Source organism: Rhincodon typus, chromosome 1 (genome assembly GCF_021869965.1).
Source record: "Rhincodon typus isolate 14 chromosome 1, sRhiTyp1.1, whole genome shotgun sequence".
Lineage (NCBI taxonomy): Eukaryota > Metazoa > Chordata > Chondrichthyes > Orectolobiformes > Rhincodontidae > Rhincodon > Rhincodon typus.
Window position 1 is genome coordinate 86286898 of NC_063332.1, and position 18988 is coordinate 86305885.

The following is an 18988-nucleotide window of genomic DNA, read 5'->3' on the forward strand; positions in this document are numbered from 1 at the left end:
TGGCAGGTCATGTTACAGTTGTATAGGACTTTGGTTCGACCACATTTGGAATATTGCGCACAGTTCTGGTCGCCACATTACCAAAAGGATGTGGTTGCTTTGGAGAGGGTGCAGAGGAGGTTCACCAGGATGTTGCCTGGTATGGAGGGCGCTAGCTATGAAGAGAGGTTGAGTAGGTTAGGATTATTTACGTTAGAAAGACAGAGGTTGAGGGGGGACCTGATTGAGGTCTACAAAATCATGAGAGGTATAGACAGGGTGGATAGCAAGAAGCTTTTTCCCCCAGAGTGAGGGACTCAATTACTAGGGGTCACGATTTCAAGGTGAGAGGGGAAAAGTTTAAGGGAGATATGCCTGGAAAGTTCTTTACGCAAAGGGTGGTGGGTGCCTGGAATGCGTTGCCAGCGGAGGTGGTAGAGGCGGGCACAATAGCGACATTTAAGATGTATCTAGACAGATACATGAATGGGCAGGGAGCAGAGGGATACAGATCCTTGGAAAATAGGTGACAGGTTTAGATAGAGGATCTGGATCGGCGCAGGCTTGGAGGGCTGAAGGGCCTGTTCCTGTGCTGTAATTTTCTTTGTTCTTTGTTTATAGCATCGGGATCAAGTCCTCTTATGGCCTAGTCCTGAGAGGCTCAACTTTCAATTACAACGGTTCGGCTGCAAACCAGACAAAGAGCTTTTGCTAATAAGTGTAAAACTACATCAAGGTCAGTTACAGAGTACGACCAGAATTGCTGTAAGTTGGATTTTGAGGAGGACAGAACATGGTTAAATGGAGAAAATAAAATCATCAACCTTCCAAGACTGCAGACTTGCTTCTGAGATATGTCATCAACAATAGAAAGAAGAACAACAGCTAACTGAACAAAGAAAAGTGACAAAAAAAGACAAGGTGTCAAAGAACCTCATACATTCTACTTTTCATCTGTCGAGATAGGCATTTATACATTTAAAATACGTCAGGTAAGCAGAAGACATAAAACAACCAATAATCCCCAAATTAAAATAAAAAGATCTCTTTGAATTCAGAAATGGTATTAAAATGGGTTGTTGATGCATGTTCCATTTTGTGATGTGTACAATACAAAACTGGATAAGAAACTCGTGTGATTTCTGCTTAAGGTTCTAATTCAAACCATGGAATGAGTGAGGGAATGAGTCAGAAATTTTACAGTCAGTGGATATCACATTACCAATGACTCAATTCCATTTCCACAAAGATTAAATCAATTCCACAAACCCAAAACTCCAACTCATATCCATTTTGCTGTCAGAATTCATGATGCATTATGTCATGTCCCTTTGATAGTGAAATGACTGGCAATGTGTGCAGTGCAGTATCATACAGTGCGGATCAAAAGGCCAATAGCAACTGGTTCAGATTTCCAATCATTGACTTTTTTTTAAATCTCGAAGTGATAGACACTTAGTCAACAATGCTGGTGTAGGAATTGGGCTAATATCCCTAACATTTGAAAGGATTCTAACAACTAGACTGAAGCATCACAGGAAAAACGCCATTTCCCAGTTCCTCTAAATGAACAGTCATGATCATTCTTGCCTAGTCATAATTCTACAGATTTCTTGTTTAAGTTGTCTTATTATGTTCATTTCCACAATTTATATTAATACAACGTGTGTCCCTGTTGTGAACAATGAATCATCTTCAACTTCACTTCTGCTGTTCCTTTATCCTTAGATAGAGCAATGGGAATTTAAACATCTGACTTGCATTTCCAGATCACTTTAGATAAATAGATTCATTCAACAAAAGGTTTGGATCAAATTTCTCAACCCGAAGAGGGTAAAAAGGAAACTGATCACCAAGACTGCAAATCTAAAGACAGACATGGAAAACTGAGAAGTTATTTTAAAAGTTCTTTCATGCTGCAGAAAAGATGAAGACTTCGTGATCGTTTGCATACATATTTCAATATCCTTCACGTAAATTGGCACATTTGAGGAGGACAAATAAATTGAACTAAATAGTCCAAATGAATGCAAACCATTTTACCAATTGCTACAATCATTCATTCGAATGTACAAATTCGGAGATGGAATAGGCCAATCAGCTCTCAGGCTTGCTCCTCCATTAAATAAGATCTTGGCTGATCTGATTGAGGACTCATTGCACTTACCCAGCCACTCCCTATACTGTCTGATTCCCTCAAAGTCTACCTCAACCTTAAAAATGTTCATTGATCCTACCTCTAATGTTTTCTTGGAGGAATGTTCCATAAACTAAACACAACAAGAGTTTCTCCTCATCTGTCTTAAATGGGAGACGCTTGGGCTAGAAATGTAGGGATCAGCCCAAAGTGTCATGCATACAGGGTTTGTCTCATGAGATCTACAAGTTTTCTCGCTATAACTTAGCGAGCTCACCACTTTAAGGTGCAACACCACTCCTACAATGCCTCTCTCTCTCTCATCTGATTCTAGCCCCATTCTGACACTCACCATACCCAGGACAATTCACCACTACTGGGATATCCCAGAACAGACTGGTATCCCCTGCCATTGTGCCCTGGGCAAGTATGGTTATTCCAGAGATGCCTGCATGGTTCCTGACATTTGCACAGGACACGAGAGAAGGGAAACTTTGCTTACCACATGGGATGCTGAGACCTGAAGGGTCTGCTGGACAGGGTGGTGCAGATGTAGGACTCTCTCTTCCCCCAGGACTAGCACCGGAGGCCATGACACCAGACTATTCCAGTCAACCAGGTCAGTGCTGCCTCAGGCAGAAAGTGTAGGAAGAAGGTCAATGATGTTCTGCACTCTGCCAGCAAAGGTACCACCATTTTCTGTCTGCTATCTCACACTCACTTGATCGCTACCACTGTACCCAGTTCCCATCAATGTTCCCTCTAAACTTTTAAAAAAAAACAAAGAACTGCGGATACTGGAAAACTTCAGAAGTGTGAAGAGAACATCCATGAAGAGAAAGCAGAGTTAACATTTTGGGTCCAGTTCTGAAGGGTCATTGGACCCGAAACATTAACTCTGCTTTCTCTCCACAGATGCAGAGTTTTTCCACCAATTTCTGTTGCGAAACTATTCCAAAAACACATTATGACCTCATCTTCCAGCCAATCCTGGCTAAGTTGATTCATTAGGTCAATATATAGACTTAAGGCACCCATAATTATTGTCATATCTTTCCCACAAGTCCTCATTATTTCTTCCGGTATACCCAAAACCAGTAGGGAATTTGTTAGTGCACCTAAATGCTACTCCCATGTGACTTCTTCCCTTTACTATTTCTATTATGTACCCAAGCCATTGGATGTCTTGATCTGTAGAATGAAGGTGATTTCTCTCTATTGTATTATTGCCATTCTTCATTAACAGAGCTAACCCTCCACTTCTTCCTCGCTTCTTGTCCTTCCAAAGTGTCACTCAAATGTCTTTTAATGTTCAGGTCTGAAACCTGGTCACCATGCCGCCATGTCTCGGTAACAGCTATTGGATCATGCATTTTGTTTTCTGTTTGAGCTGTTAATTCATCCATTTATTATGAAGGCCATGTGCATTTAGATACTAGCCTTTAACTCTACTATTTTCACAATCTCTAGCCTTACTTGCAGGCATATTTTACATTTGTTATTCTGCAACTTCTTGCCACACATTGATTATTCATTTCCCTCACTGCTAACTTGCTGTCTTGCCTGTTCCTCTGGTTCTCTAATACAACACTTTTCCTTCACTTGATGCCTCACCCCTCCACAATTTAGTTAAAAACCCTTTCTGCTGCCGTTATTATAGATTACTGGTCCCAGCACAGTTCAGCTGAAAACCACCATAATGGAACAGCTTCCACCTTCCCCAGTACTGGTACCTGCGCCCCAAGAATCAAAACCATTTCTCCCAAATCAATCGTTATACCATGCATCAAACAGACTAATCTTATTTACTCTACTCCAACTTACTCGTGGCTCAGATAATTTTACCAAGAAAAAAGATAAAAAAGGGAAAAAAAAAATGGCAAGACAGAATGACACAGCACAGAAGAAAGCTACTGCATTGACACATTGTGCATGTCTTCATTATTTGAATTAACCATCTAACCAATCCAACTGCCAGCTCTTTTCCAATTGTCCTGCAGTGTCTTTCCTTCAAATATTTATCCAGATCCCTTTTGGATATTACTACGGAATCTCACTTCACCCCTTGTTCAAACAGTACACTCCAGTTCACAGCCAATCACGACAGTTTGCTTTGCACCCACCCAGGGCAGCTCAGTGGTTAGCACTGCTGCCTCACAGCGCCAGGAACCCGGGTTCGACTCCACCCTCGGGCGACTGTCTGTGTGGAGTTTGCATATTCTCCCCGTGTCTGCGTGGGTTTCCCCCGGGTGCTCTGGTTTGCTCTCACAGTCCAAAGATGTGCAGGTTAGGTGGATTGGCCATAGGAAATTGCCTGTAGTGTTCAGGGATGTGTAGGTTAGGTCTGTTAGCCATGGGAAATGCAGGGTGACAGAAAAAGGGTAGGGGGAAGAGTCTGGGTGGGATGTTCTTCAGAGGGTCGGTGTGGAATTGTTGGGCTGAAGGGCCTGTTTCCACACGGCAGGGATTCTATGATCTCCTTTTTCTTGATTATATTGAATCCGTATGCTCTTTTTCCAGTCACGCCAAGGTCAGGACAGAGTTTCTTTTTCTCTTTATCGAACTCCTTAGTTCTCCCTGCTCTAAGAGAATAATCTCAGTTTCGGTAGTTCCACATCATATTTAAATCAGGCTCTCAAGGCACAAGTGGGAACCTGATTTAAAATGAACAATTGCTATTTGGGTTTCCTGGGGCTTGGAAAACCAGGCCTTAGAAGGGCAGCAGGAGATACAGAGCGAGTTGGTAAGTGCTTTTTATAGATGGGCCAGGTAGAGCTGCAACATCTCCGTCCTGCCCCAGCTCAGCCACTAGAGGAGGACCAGCCTCCCCTTTGCCACTCGAGGAAGATCGGCCTCCCCCACCCCTCCCCCTGCCCTTTGCCACTGGAGGCCTCCCTTCACCGTCTCCAACTGGCTTTCTATGGCTCTCCCTGCTCTGGATTGCTGGGGGCCATAACCACTCTCAACTTGCTGTTAGCTTTCCCAGCTGGGTTCTGACCAAGCCAAAGATTTGCCAGGTGCTGGGTGGGTCACATACAAAAGGGGCAGCATGAAGATTCAGTGGTTAGCACTGCTGTCTCACAGGGAACGAGGGTTTGATACCATCCTTGGGCGACTGTGTGTGTGGAGTTTGCACATTCTCCCTGCGTCTGCATGGGTTTCCTCCCACAGTCCAAAGATGTGCAGGTTAGGTGGACTGGCCATAGGAAATTGCCCATAGCGTTCTACGTTGGGAGTCTAGGTAGGCTAGCCATGGGAAATGCAAGGGTACAGGGATAGGTGCGATGCTCTTCGAAGGGTTGGTGTGGACTCAATAGGTTGAATGGCCTGCTTCCATGCTGAGGATTTTAAGGTTGAACATTTAGCTGGGATGAGTCTTTATCTCCCAGGTAGATAGAAAGGACCATCTCGTGGACAATGCACACATATAGGATGGGCTGAATGGATTCAGATGGTCGCGTAAGTTTGTATGTTTTTACAAATGGAGGAGATCACAACAGTGCCTGGATCTGCTCTGATGTTATTGTGTGCATATATATCTGAAAATAAATGTAAAACCAGTTAATTTCTTGTCAGACTTCATGAAGTAAGATGGAGAATCTTTGTGTTGCTGTTATTTAAAATTTGATCAAGGTATTTGGGCGTTGCTGCCGTTTATTGCCCAATCCTAACTGGTTCTTCAGAAGATGGTGGTGAACTGACATCTGGAACCACTGCAGTCCATCTGGTGTAGGCCCATCCACAGGGAGGGCTTTCAGGATCGTCACCCAGTCAGAGAACTTAAAGATCCAAGGAAAGAAAGAGCAGAAACTTAGGAAGTGGTCAGCCAGTGGCACAAGATGTCACAAAGATGCACAGTCCAGGAGATTGGGAAGGAGGAAAATTTGTTTTTTTTAAAAAACACCAGTGAGAACGTTATAGAACAACACAAAGATACAACATGTTGTGGTCTAGGTCAATGAACTAGTCAAGTGTTCTGTACCGTTTATACAGCAGTGCTTCAAGCACACATCAGAATGAAATACTCTCTTTTCAATATCGGTGTAAATGGGGAATACAGAATCAATTAGCATTACAAATATAGCACCTAAATATAGGTGCTTGAAAATACTCTTTTCTTTTGGCTTTTTCTGTTTCTTGTAGACTATATCAGCCAGTTTAATGAATTTTCTGTTAGCTTTGCACAAAGGTATTTTGCCCTTTACTCTGCTGAAATACATAAAAGCCTCTCACAGGCAAACTCTATTCAATATCAGATACTGACAGGAAAATTACATTCCTCTCACAAAGATGCCCAGAATGAGGAGCAAGTTCTAAAGTCCAAGAAGTTTATCATAACAATAAGCTTCCGAAGACTTCCTAACCCAAATTCTCAGATCTCGATACAGCCAAAGAAACGAATGAAAATGAGTGTTACATTTTCTAAATGCTTTCTGCATTCCACTTCCATGCACAATTCAGTGTACAAATGACACTTGTGCGGATGTCAAGCAACTGTGGGACTGGGCTCTCCTGGAAATAGCTCTCTGATAGTTGGCTAATTTGCATGCAGGCATTTCCTCATGTCAGCTAGCTGGAAAAGGAAAAAATGATAAAGGAAGCAGAGGTCTCCTATCAAGAGGGGAATTATTGCTTAGCATGAATCAGCGTGTTCTACAAAGAAACACCAAGAAGAACATATGGAATAAGGCACCACACTTAAGGCTAGTTAATAAGATAACAGACCAGGTGTTGTGTTAGAGATAGTAGGAAATGCAGATGCTGGAGAATCCGAGACAACAAGGTGTAGAGCTGGATGAACACAGCAGGCCAAGCAGCATCATAGGAGCAGAAAGTCTGATGTTTCGGGCCTAGACCCTTCATCAGAAAAGGGGGAGGGGAAGGGGGTTCTGAAATAAATAGGGAGAGAGTGGGAGGCGGATAGAAGATGGATAGGGGAGAGGATAGGTGGAGAGGAAACAGACAGGTCGAAGAGGCGGGGATGGGGCCAGTAAAGGTGAGTGTAGGTGGGGAGTTAGGGAGGGGATAGGTCAGTCCAGGGAGGACGGACAGGTCAAGGGGGCGGGATGAGGTTAGTCGGTAGGAGATGGGGGTGCGGCTTGAGGTGGGAGGAGGGGATAGGTGGGAGGAAGAACAGGTTAGGGAGGCAGGGACGAGCTGGACTGGTTTTGGGATGCGATACGGGGAGGGGAGATTTTGAAGCTTGTGAAATCCACATTGATACCATTCGGCTGCAGGGTCCACGCAATAAGAACCAAAAAAGAATCCCCCTCGTCCTCACGTACCACCCCACCAACATCCGGATCCAACGCATCATCCTCCGACACTTCCGCCATCTGCAATCCAACCCCACCACCAAAGACCTTTTTCCCTCTCCAACCTTATCTGCTTTCCAGAGTGACCACTCTCTCCGTGACTCCCTTGTCCGCTCCACACTCCCCTCCAGCCCCACCATACCCGGCACTTTTCCCTGCAACCGCAAGAAGTGCTACACCTGCCCCCATACCTCCTCCCTCACCCCCATCCCAGGCCCCAAGAAGACTTTCCACATCAAGCAGATGTTCACCTGCACATCTGCTAATGTGGTATACTGCATCCGCTGTACCCGGTGTGGCTTCCTCTACATCGGGGAAACCAAGCGGAGGCTCGGGGACCGCTTTGCAGAACACCTACGCTCGGTTCGCAATAAACAACTGCACCTCCCAGTCGCGAATCATTTCAACTCGCCCTCCCATTCCTCAGATGACATGTCCATCTTGGGCCTCCTGCAGTGCCACAACGATGCCACCCGAAGGTTGCAGGAACAGCAACTCCTATTCCACTTGGGAACCCTGCAGCCCAATGGTATCAATGTGGATTTCACAAGCTTCAAAATCTCCCCTCCCCCTACCGCATCCCAAAATCAGTCCAGCTCATCCCCGCCTCCCTAACTTGTTCTTCCTCCCACCTATCCCCTCCTCCCACCTCAAGCCGCACCTCCATCTCCTACCGACTAACCTCATCCCGCCCCCTTGACCTATCCGTCCTCCCTGGACTGACCTATCCCCTCCCTAACTCCCCACCTATACTCACATTTACTGGCCCCATCCCCGCCTCTTCGACCTGTTTGTTTCCTCTCCATCTATTCTCTCCTCTATCCATCTTCTATCCGCCTCCCGCTCTCTCCCTATTTATTTCAGAACCCCCTTCCCCTCCCCCATTTCTGATGAAGGGTCTAGGCCTGAAACGTCAGCCTTTCTGCTCCGATGATGCTGCTTGGCCTGCTGTGTTCATCCAGCCCCGCACCTGGTTGTCTCAGGTGTTGTGTTAGTACAGTTAAAGGATTGGGTAATGACCAGAAGTCAGTCATTTTCAGGATGGCAACCTGTAACGAGTGGAGTGCCAAATGAAGTCAGTGATGGGGCCACAATTATTTCCAGCATATATTAATGCCTTGCATGACGCAAGTAAATGTACTATTGCCAAGTTTACAGATGACACAAAGAAGTGAGATGGCAGGTCTTATGGTCTTAGTGAGGATGGCACAGTCTATAAAGAGATATAAACAGGTTTAGTGAGGGGGCAAAAACTTGGTAGATGGAATATAATTCACAAAATATGAAGGTATGTACTGTGGCAGAAAAATAGGGGAGTTCAGTATCATTTAAATGAGAAATGAATGCAGAAAGCTGCAACAGAGAGACAGTTGGGGCTCCTTACACATGAATCATAAAAGGCTAGCTTTCAAGTTTAGCAGGTAATTGGGAAAGCACATAGAATATTGGTGTTTATTTCAAGGAGAATGAAACATCAAAATAGCGAAGTCTTACAAAAATTGTACAAGGCATTAGTCAGGCCACAGCTGAAATCAACTGAGGAGGCAGCGGTGTAGGTGATAATGTCACTAGACTAAAACCCCAGACTAATGTTCTGAGGCATGGGTGTGAATCCCACCATCGTAGATGGTGTGAATTGAATTCAATATTTGAGGTTGGTTGGCTCGCCGAGCTGTTTTGTTGTTCCGCACACGTTTCGTTACCGTGCTGGGTAACATCCTCAGTGCAGCCTCTGATGAAGCGTCGGTGTGTTTTCCCGCCTGGTTTTTAAACTCTGGGGTCTGTTGCGATGGATTGCCTCACTTCCGGGTTTCCTCCATAGTGGAATGTATATGGGGTCGAGTTCAATGTGTTTATTAATAGCCTGCTTCGTGGAGTGCCATGCTTCCAGGAATTCTCTTGCTTGTCTCTGCCTAGCCTGTCCCAGGATCTTGGTGTTGTTCCAGTCGAAGTCGTGGTTCTCCTTGTCCATGTGGAGTGAGATGAGTGAGTATTGGTCGTGTCTTTTTGTAGCCAGTTGGTGTTCATGTACTCTTGTTGTTAGTTTCCTTCCTGTTTGTCCGATGTAATGTTTCTCGCAGTCTCTGCAGGGAATCTTGTAGACGACACTGGTCCTGTCCATGGCGGTGAGTGGGTCTTTAGTTCGGGTGAGCACTTGTCATAGGGTTGATGTGGGTTTGTGTGCCACTCTGATGCCCAGCAGTCGTAGAAGTCTTGTGGTGAGTTCTGACGTGTTTCTGATGTAGGGTAGTGTGATGAGTGTGTGTCGGGGCGTGTAGAATCTTTCTGATGCTGTTCCTGTAGGCATCTCCTGACCCAGTTCTTTGGATATCCATTATCCTTGAACACTTGGAAGAGGTATTCCTCCTCCTCTTGGCGTAGTTCCATGTTGCTGCAGTGTGTTGTTGCCCTTTTAAATAGTGTTCGCACGCAGCTTCGTTTGTACGTGCTGGGTTGGTTACCATTGAAGTTCAATACCTGGTCTGTGTGTGTGGCTTTTCGGTGTACTTTTGTTTGCAGTTCCCCATTTGTCTTGCGCTCTACCATGACGTCCAGGAATGGGAGTTGTTTGTTCTTCTCCTCCTCTCTGGTGAATTTTATTCCGGTGAGGGTGTTGTTTATGAGTTTGTGTGTCTCTTCTAATTTGGTCCGTTTAATGATGACAAAGGTGTCGTCTACGTAGCGTATCCATAGTTTAGGTTGGATTTGTGGAAGGGCAGTCCTTTCCAGTCTTTGCATCACTGCTTCTGCTATGAGTCCGGAGATAGGCAATCCCATGGGTGTCCGATTGATTTGCTCGTATGTTTGGCCGTTGAAGGTGAAGTGGGTGGTCAGGCATAGGTCCAGTAGTTTTGAACTTCAATAGTAACCAACCCAGCGCACACAAACGAAGCTGCGTGCGAACTCTATTTAAAAGGGCAACAACACACTGCAGCAACATGGAACTACGCCAAGAGGAGGAGGAATACCTCTTCCAAGTGTTCAAGGATAATGGATATCCAAAGAACTGGGTCAGGAGATGCCTACAGGAACAGCATCAGAAAGATTCTACACACCCCGACACACACTCATCACACTACCCTACATCAGAAACACGTCAGAACTCACCACAAGACTTCTACGACCGCTGGGCAACGGAGTGGCACACAAACCCACATCAACCCTATGACAAGTGCTCACCCGAACTAAAGACCCACTCCCTGCCATGGACAGGACCAATGTCGTCTACAAGATCCCCTGCAGAGACTGCGAGAAACACTACATCGGACAAACAGGAAGGAAACTAACAACAAAAGTACATGAACACCAACTGGCTACAAAAAGACACGACCAATACTCATTCATCTCAATCCACATGGACAAGGAGAACCACGACTTCGACTGGGACAGGCTAGGCAGAGACAAGCACGAGAATTCCTGGAAGCGTGGCCTCCACACTATTAATAAACACATTGAACTCGACTCCATATACATTCCACTACGGACGAAACCCGGAAGTGAGGCAATCCATTGCAATGGACCCCAGAGCTTAAAAACCAGGCGGGAAAACACACCGACGCTTCATGAGAGGCTGCACTGAGGATGTTATCCAGCACGGTAACAAAATGTGTGCGGAACAACAAAACAGCTCGGCGAGCCAACCAACCTCAACACCCACAACCCGAGCTACAGATCTACTCCAAAACCTTAGTGAATTCAACATTGATTTTCAAGAGTGATGCAGACATATCTCTTCAGACTAAAGGGATTAAATGATGTGGGGATGAAATAACTCACCAAGGCTGGTTTCCTGTCATCAAATTATCCTTTATTTACACGTCGCAAGTCTTTGATATCATCCAGCTCCCTCACAGCCAGCTCTCAGAGTGAACAGGATGTCTGATACTCCTGCTCTTATCTGTCAGCCAGGGCTCCCTGATTGGATTAGATTAACAACACCAATCAGAGAATTCATATTCTAATGTGTCTGACCGCGTTATAGCCACAACAGGAAGCAGTCCAGAGAAGGTTCACTTGGCTGATTCTGGGTATGATGAAGTCTTCTTATGCATAGAGATTAAGTAAGGTTGGGCTTGTATTCGCTGGGGTTTAGAAAAATGAGAGGAGAACTTATTAAAACATAAAAGATTCTTAGTGAGCTTAACAGGGTAGATGCAGAGAGGTTGATTCTCCTTGTGGGAATGTGTAGGAACGATTGCATAATCTCAGTAATGGGTTGTCCACTTAAAAGAGAGTGGAGGAGGAATTTCTTCTCTCAGATGGTAGTGAATCTGTGGAATTCCTACTGCACAGGGCGGTCAAGGCTGGGTTATTAAGAACATAGAACATAGGACAGTACAGCACAGTACAGGCCCCTCGGCCCACGATGTTGTGCCGACCTACTAAGACCAAACTACCTTGCATATCCTACATTATACTATCATCCAATTGCTTATCCAAGAGTTGCTTAAAAGTCTCTAAAGTATCTGACTCCACTACCACTACCTGCAACACATTCCACACGCCCATCACTCTGTGTAAAGAACCTACCTCTGACATCTCCCCTACACCTTCCTCTAATCACCTTAAAATTATGCCCCCTCATAATAGTCATTTCCACCCTGGGAAAAAGTCTGACTATCCACTCTATCTATGCCTCTCATCATCTTGTACACCTCCATCAAGTCACCTCTCATCCTTCTTCGCTCCAATGAAAAAAGCACTAGCTCCCTCAACCGTTCCTCATAAGACCTGCCCTCCAGTCAAGGCAGCATCCTGGTAAATCTCCTCTGCACCCTCTCTAAAGCTTCCATATCCTTCCCATAACGAGGCGACCAGAACTGAACACAATATTCCAAGGGTATTAAGTATTTTCAAGGCTGAGTTGGTTAGATTTTTATTCAGTGAGAGAATCAAGAGTTATGGGGAAAAGGCAGGAATGTAGAGTTAAGAATTATCAGATCAACCATGATCTCAGTGAATGGCAGCGTAAACTCTGACCTACAGCACGGAAACAGACCCTTCGGTCCAACTCGTCCACGCCAACCAGGTTTCCCAAAGTTAACTAGTCCTATTTGGTCTATATCCCTTTAAACATTTCCTATTCACATACCTGTCCAAATGCCTTTTAAATGTTGTAATTGTACTTGTCTCTACCACTTCCTCTGGCAGCTCATTCCATATACGCACCACTCTCTGTGTGAAAATGTTGCTCCTCATGTGCCTTTTAAATCTTTCTCCTCTCACCTTAAGCCTATGCCCTCTACTTTTTGGACATGATGGATTAAATGGCCTAATTCTGCTCCAACATCTTATCGCCAGAAAGGGAAACAAAAAGAGGATTGACAAAGTTGATAATTACAACCATGACTATCATGACCCTCTCCACTGGCTGTTAGACTTTTAAAAATACAAGTTAAAACCTGTACTTTTATTACAGATTCTTAACATTCTTCAATTCTAAAACTCTCGAATAATTTTCATCTATTATATTTGGATCACTACTTGCTTCAAACTGGTGTTCTCTCACCAGATCCTGAATTCCAGCTTCCACATGTCCTCACAGTATTCCTCCATTCCATTAGTATCAATCAAATATCCACCCTCTTCACATCATTTTTCTCCTGGTTACCTTCACATATTTTATTTCTGTAGTTGTTTACTGCTTCCCTGCATTGAATACTATCCATTTTTCGTACAGTTTTAGTCCTTCAAGTTTTCCACTTTATTCCTGTTTTCTTCTATGCCATTTACCATTTCATTTTCTGCTTCCTCCACTTTCTAGATTTGTTAAGTATCATTGGAATCGTAAAGCTTATTCCTGTCAAATAACTTATCCATATCCCCCACCTTTTCCATTCAATTAACCTGGACATTGTGTTAAATCCTTTTAAAATTTGGTGTTATTTTAAACTTGGAGATTTTTGGCTTTATTTTGTTTAAATTCGTTTTGACAGTAGATGCAAACTAAACCTCAAAATCACAGACATTAGCAATTTATGAACTATAGAGTCTTTACTGCACCCAATCCATTTACAACTTAACATAAAACTATGAAGAAGCAACAGGAGATAAAATGGTTTTACACATGGCTAATAGTTCTTTACCCATTATCCATAGTAGCAGAGATAGCACACTCTGGGATCAAATGATTCCAGGACTCTCACTCAGAAATAAACAAACAGTTTTCTTTGATAGTATGAAACTGGCTATATGAGATGTCCACTGAACAAAAGTTGGGAACTGACCATAAGAAAAATAAGAAATGGAAACAGGAATGTACTAGACAGCTCCTCAAGCCTGCTCGGCCAACCAACATGATCATGGCTGACCTTCAACTTCAGCTCCACCTTCTTGCTCATTCTCTATATCCCTTGTTTCATTGATAAACACAAAAGCCTGTCTGTCTATCGCGGCCTTGAATATACTTAATGATGGAGCATTCACAATCCGCTGGGGTCAAGAATTCCAAATGTTTACAACCTTCTTGACTGAAGTTCTAAATGACTGGCCCTTTATCTTGAAACTGTGTCCCCACGTTCTTGGCTCTTCAGCCAGGGAGAGACAAGTTCACAGGGTTTACCCTTCAACATCTCATTTTTTGTTTCAATGCGATAATTTCTCAATCTTCTAAACTCCAGAAAATACAGACTCCATTGAGGCAGCCCCTTAGCTGAGGAACCAATCAAGTGAAGTTTCATTGAAGTACAATGCAAACACACCGTTTCTTAAACATGGGGGCCTAAATTGTACATCTGATACTGCTGAGCTGCCAACGATCCCCGATCAGACACCTCAAACATGACCAGTTGCCACACAACAGTGGGCATGCCTGTCAGGGATGTGGAGGACCCTAATCACTAAATCCCCTGCTCTGTTCCTGCCTCCTCCAGTGTTCCTGGCAACTACTAGCACTCCAGCCTGATAACAGCCACATTGCCTGGAGCAGAATGCCAGGGTTAATGAATCCTGGAGTCAGGGCATTCCACCTTCAACATAAAGGAAGCCTGGACGGCCATGATTTTTAGGAAACCAAAAAACAACAATACAGACGTGGGAACTTACCAAAATTAGTCATGATCTCAGGTAATGGCCAAAAAAAAACAGAAGAACAATGCAGAGATACAACCAATTCTGGGTTACCGGGTTGATTCAGTTTACACGAAGATCAGCTTGAAACTAAGGGTGCCTGAAAATGTGTGCCTGATGCCAGGTCCATAGGTATGCGAAAATCACAGGATTCACTGCACTTTAAAAAGGTGAAGAGTTACAACAGCACTGATCAAATCAATGAGACCTTACCGTGAACAGCATGGTCCTATTCGCCTTCACATTAGTAGGTTGCACAATATTTGGTGCGCTGACAGCACGCTTCCTGGCCTCGAGTAAGCCCCCACTCTTTGCTCCATCACAGTTTGAACTGCTGTTCAAGTCAAGTGAGTCACTTTTCTCTAAACAGCTCTGGGATTGTGTGACTGGAAGTTCATCTTGAATTGTCAGTTTGGGAGCAGATTTGTTCCTCTTTTGCACTAAGGGCGTTGGAAGTTTGGAAGTAAAGAAGCGTGAATGCTCAGCTCGTGGTCTTTCAGTTCGCTTCTGCTCCATTTCTCCTTTCCTGCACTCGGTGTTGTGTTTCCTGACGTGATTGAACTTCTCAATACATTCATCGATTAGAGCTGGGGGAGCTTTCTTATGCGCCACTGTCACCTTCCCGACAAACAGGACTTCGTATTTCTGAGCAAAAGAATCATCGTCATGTGCACGGATCTGTGTCTCTTCCTGCCGTACAGTCTTCCCAGCTTGCCGGATAGTGTTGATGATCTCAGGAACCTGAGGAACCAAGAGAGAAGCATTCAGAATTGCTGCAGACAGAAAACATAAGTAATCACTGCAAGATCCAGATCTATAACCAACCAGAGACACAGCATTTAAAACCCTGTACTTGTCTCTATTAAATATTCTACACACACGATTTAAAGGTTTGTCAAATTCATATCCACTGGTCTTAATCATTTCATTTCCACTCTGCTTCTTAGAACTCTTTACAATTCTGTCCCTGCCCAAAATAGCTCCAGAGGACTCTGTTGTTTCCTTGAGCAATGCCCTCCACAGTCTCTGTCAATCATCACAATTCTCTATTCAGCTAAATTTAATTTCATGATTTAGAGTCACAGACCCGTATAGCATGGAAACTGACCCTTCGGTCCATGCCAACCAGATATCCTAAATAAATCTAGTCCTATTTGCCAGCACTTGGCCCATATCCCTCTAAACCCTTCATGTTCATATACCCATCCAGCTGCCTTTTAAATGTTGCAATTGTACCAGCCTCCACCACTTCCTGTGGCAGCTCATTTCATACACGAATTACCTTCTGCATGAAATTGTTGCCCCTTTGCTCCCTTTTAAATTTTCCCCTGTCACCTTAGTCTTACGTCCTCCAGTTTTGGACTCTTCCCCCCCCCCCGACCCCCGGTTAAAGACCATGGCTATCCACGCCCCTCATTATTTTATAAACCTCTACAAGGTCACTCCTCAGCCTCCAATGTTCCAGGGAAAGTGGCCCCAGCCTATTCAGCCTCTCCCTTTAGCTCAAACATTCCAACCCTGGCAACATTCTTGTATATCTTTTCTGAACTGTTTTTAGTTTCACAACATCCTTCCCATAGCAGGGAGACCAGAATTGCATGCAGTATTCCAAAGGTGGCCTAACCAATGTCCTTTACAGCTGCAACATGACCTCCCAACTCCTTTACGCAATGCACTGACCAATAAAGGAAAGCATACCAAACACCTTCTTCACTATCCTGTCTACCTGCGACTCCACTTCCAAGGAATTATGAAACAGCACTCCAAGGTCTCTTTGTTCAGCCACACTCCCAAGGGCCTTACCATGAGGTATGTAAGTTCTGCCCTGATTTGCCTTTCCAAAATGCAGCACCTCACATTTATCTAAATTAAACTGCTTGCAATCTTTACTTTTAACCTTGTTTATCTCTTCCAGCTAAAATATTTTTCTTTGGGAGACACACTGTTCTTGCTATAAAAGTAAATAGCCTCTCATATCCACACATTATACTCCACCTGCGACCTTATGATCCATCATTTACCTCGCTGTCTCTTCATCCAAGTCTTTAAAACAATTATAAATAGCTGAACCACTCCACAGTCTCAGCCTGCAAATTTGAAGAGGCCCCATTCATCTCCATTCTATGACAGTAAGAACTGCCGATGCTGGAGTCAGAGATAACACAGTGTGGAGCTGGAGGAGCACAGCAGGCCAGGCAGCATCAGAGGAGCAGGATAGTTTGACCTTTCTTCAGAAATGGAGGTGGGGGATGATGGGAGGAGGGGTGCGGTGGTGGCAGTGAGGTTGGTGGAAGGGAGCTCCAAAATAAATAGAGGAGGGTTGAGACTGGGGAAGGTAGGTGGAATGGTGATAGGTGAGTGCAGGTAGGCAGTGGTGGGGATTGGTTAGTGAGGTGGGAGGAGCGGGTACTGGGAGAGAAGGAGGACAGGTTGTGTCAGGTTAAGGAGGCAGGGATGAGAGGGAGGGGTGGTCATGGGATGAGGCAGGGGGGTGGGGAGATTTTGAAACTAGTAAAGTCCACATTGAGACCATTCGGCTGTAGGCTCCCGAGGTGGAATATGAGGTGCTGCTCCTCCAGCTTCTGGGTGGCATCGTTGTGACACTGGAGGAGGCCCAGGATGGACATGTCACCCAAAGAGTGGGAGGGGGAGCTGAAGTGGTTCGTGACTGGAAGGTGTTGTCGTTTGTCGCATGTAGAGCGCAGGTGCTCCTCAAAGCGGTCTCCGAGCCTCTGCTTGGTCTCACCAATGTAGAGGAGGCCACATTGGGAGCAGTGGATGCAATAGGCCACATTGACGGATGTGCAGGTGAACCTCTGTCTGATGTGGAAGGTTTTTTTGGTTCCTTGGATGGAGGTGAGGCGGGAGGTGTAGGGGCAGGTGTAGCACTTCCTGCGGTTGCAGGGAAAAGTGCCGGGGGTGGTGGGGCTAGTGGAGAGTGTGGAGCAGACGAGGGAGTCACGGAGAGAGCGGTCCCCACAGAAGGCAGACAGGGTGAGGAGGGAAATACATCCTTCGTGGTGGGGTCAGATTGCAGGTGGCGGAGAATGATACGTTGAATACGGAGGTTAGTGGGGTGATATGCGAGTACAAGGGGGATCCTGTCTTTGTTGTTATTGCGGGAAGGGGATGTAAGGACAGAGGTGTGGGAAACGCAAGATGTGGTCGAGGATGTTTTTGACCATCAAAGGTGGGGGATGTTGCAGTCCTTGAAATAAGAGGACATCTGGGATATTCGAGAGTGGAACAGCCCATCTTGGGAGCAGATGCAGCGGAGGCGGAGGAATTGAGAGTAGGGGATCGCATTCTTGCAGGAAGGTGGGTGAGAGGAGGTGTATTCTAGGTAGCTGTGGGAGTCGGTGGGCTTGAAATAGATGTCGGTTTTGAGGCGGTCACCAGAGATGGAGACAGAGATCCAGCATAAAGAGAAAGGTATCAGATGTGGTCCAGGTGAACTTGAGGTTGGGGTGAAAGGTGTTAGTAAAGTTGGTGAATTGTTCAAGCTCCTTGTGGGAGCATGAGGCAGCACTGATACAGTCATCGATGTAACGGAGGAAGAGGTGGGGGATGGGGCCAGTGTAGCTGCGGAAGAGGGACTGTTCCACGTATCCTATGAAGAGACAGGCATAGCTTGGGCCCAGGTGGGTTCCTACGGCCACCCCCTTAGTCTGAAGGAAGTGGGAAAGAGTTGAAGGAGAAGTTGTTAAGGGTAAGGATAAGTTTGATTAAGCAGATGGAGGTGTGGGTGGAGGGGGACTGGTTGGGTCTGCGGGAGAGGGAGAAGCGAAGGGCTTTTAGGCCATCCGCGTGGGGAATGCAAACGTACAGGGATTGTATATCCACAGTGAAGATTAGGCGTTGGGGGCCAGGGAATTGGAAGTTTTGGAGGAGGTGGAGGGTGTGGGTGGTGTCCCGGACATAAGTGGGAAATTCCTGAACCGGGGGGAGAAAACAGTCAAGATAAGCGGAGATAATTTCAGTGGAGCAGGAGCAGGCAGAGACAATGGGTCGACCAGGGCAGTCGGGTTTATGGATTCTGGGAAGGACATAGAAATGGGCAGTGAGGGGTTGGGGAACGATGAGGTTGGAGGCTGTGGACAGGAGGTCACCTGAGGTGATGAGGTTGTGGATGGTCTGGGAGTCGGGGGTGGGGTCATAATCGAGGGGTCGGTAGGAGGAGGTGTCAGAGAGTTAGCGCCTGGCCTCGGCAATGTAAAGGTCAGTGTGCCATACCATTACTGCGTCCCACCCTCATCTGCAGGTTTGATGGTGAGGTTAGGGTTGGAGCGGAGGACTGCACGTTCCATGGGGGAAGAGGTTGGAGTGGGTGAGATGGGTGGAGAGGTTGAGGCGATTGATGTTGCGACAGCAGTTGGAGATGAAGAGGTCGAGGGAGGGTAGGAGGCCTTGGGGTGGTGTCCAGGAGGAGGGGGTGTGTTGGAGGTGGGAGAAGGGGTCTGTAAAGGGTGGGTTAGACTCACGGTTAAAG

The 18988-nt window shown here is 45.6% G+C and overlaps 1 protein-coding gene across 4 annotated transcripts in view; it reads right to left on the reverse strand.

Annotated features, from left to right (window-relative positions):
* Positions 1-18988, reverse strand: part of tbc1d1 (TBC1 (tre-2/USP6, BUB2, cdc16) domain family, member 1) — a 247611-nt gene that overhangs the window by 129599 nt on the left and 99024 nt on the right. For all 4 annotated transcript variants that reach the window (XM_048600721.1, XM_048600741.1, XM_020532585.2 and 1 more), the window contains exon 2: positions 14713-15240. In XM_048600721.1, the coding sequence (XP_048456678.1) occupies positions 14713-15240 (528 nt within the window). The remainder of the gene's footprint in view (positions 1-14712; positions 15241-18988) is intronic.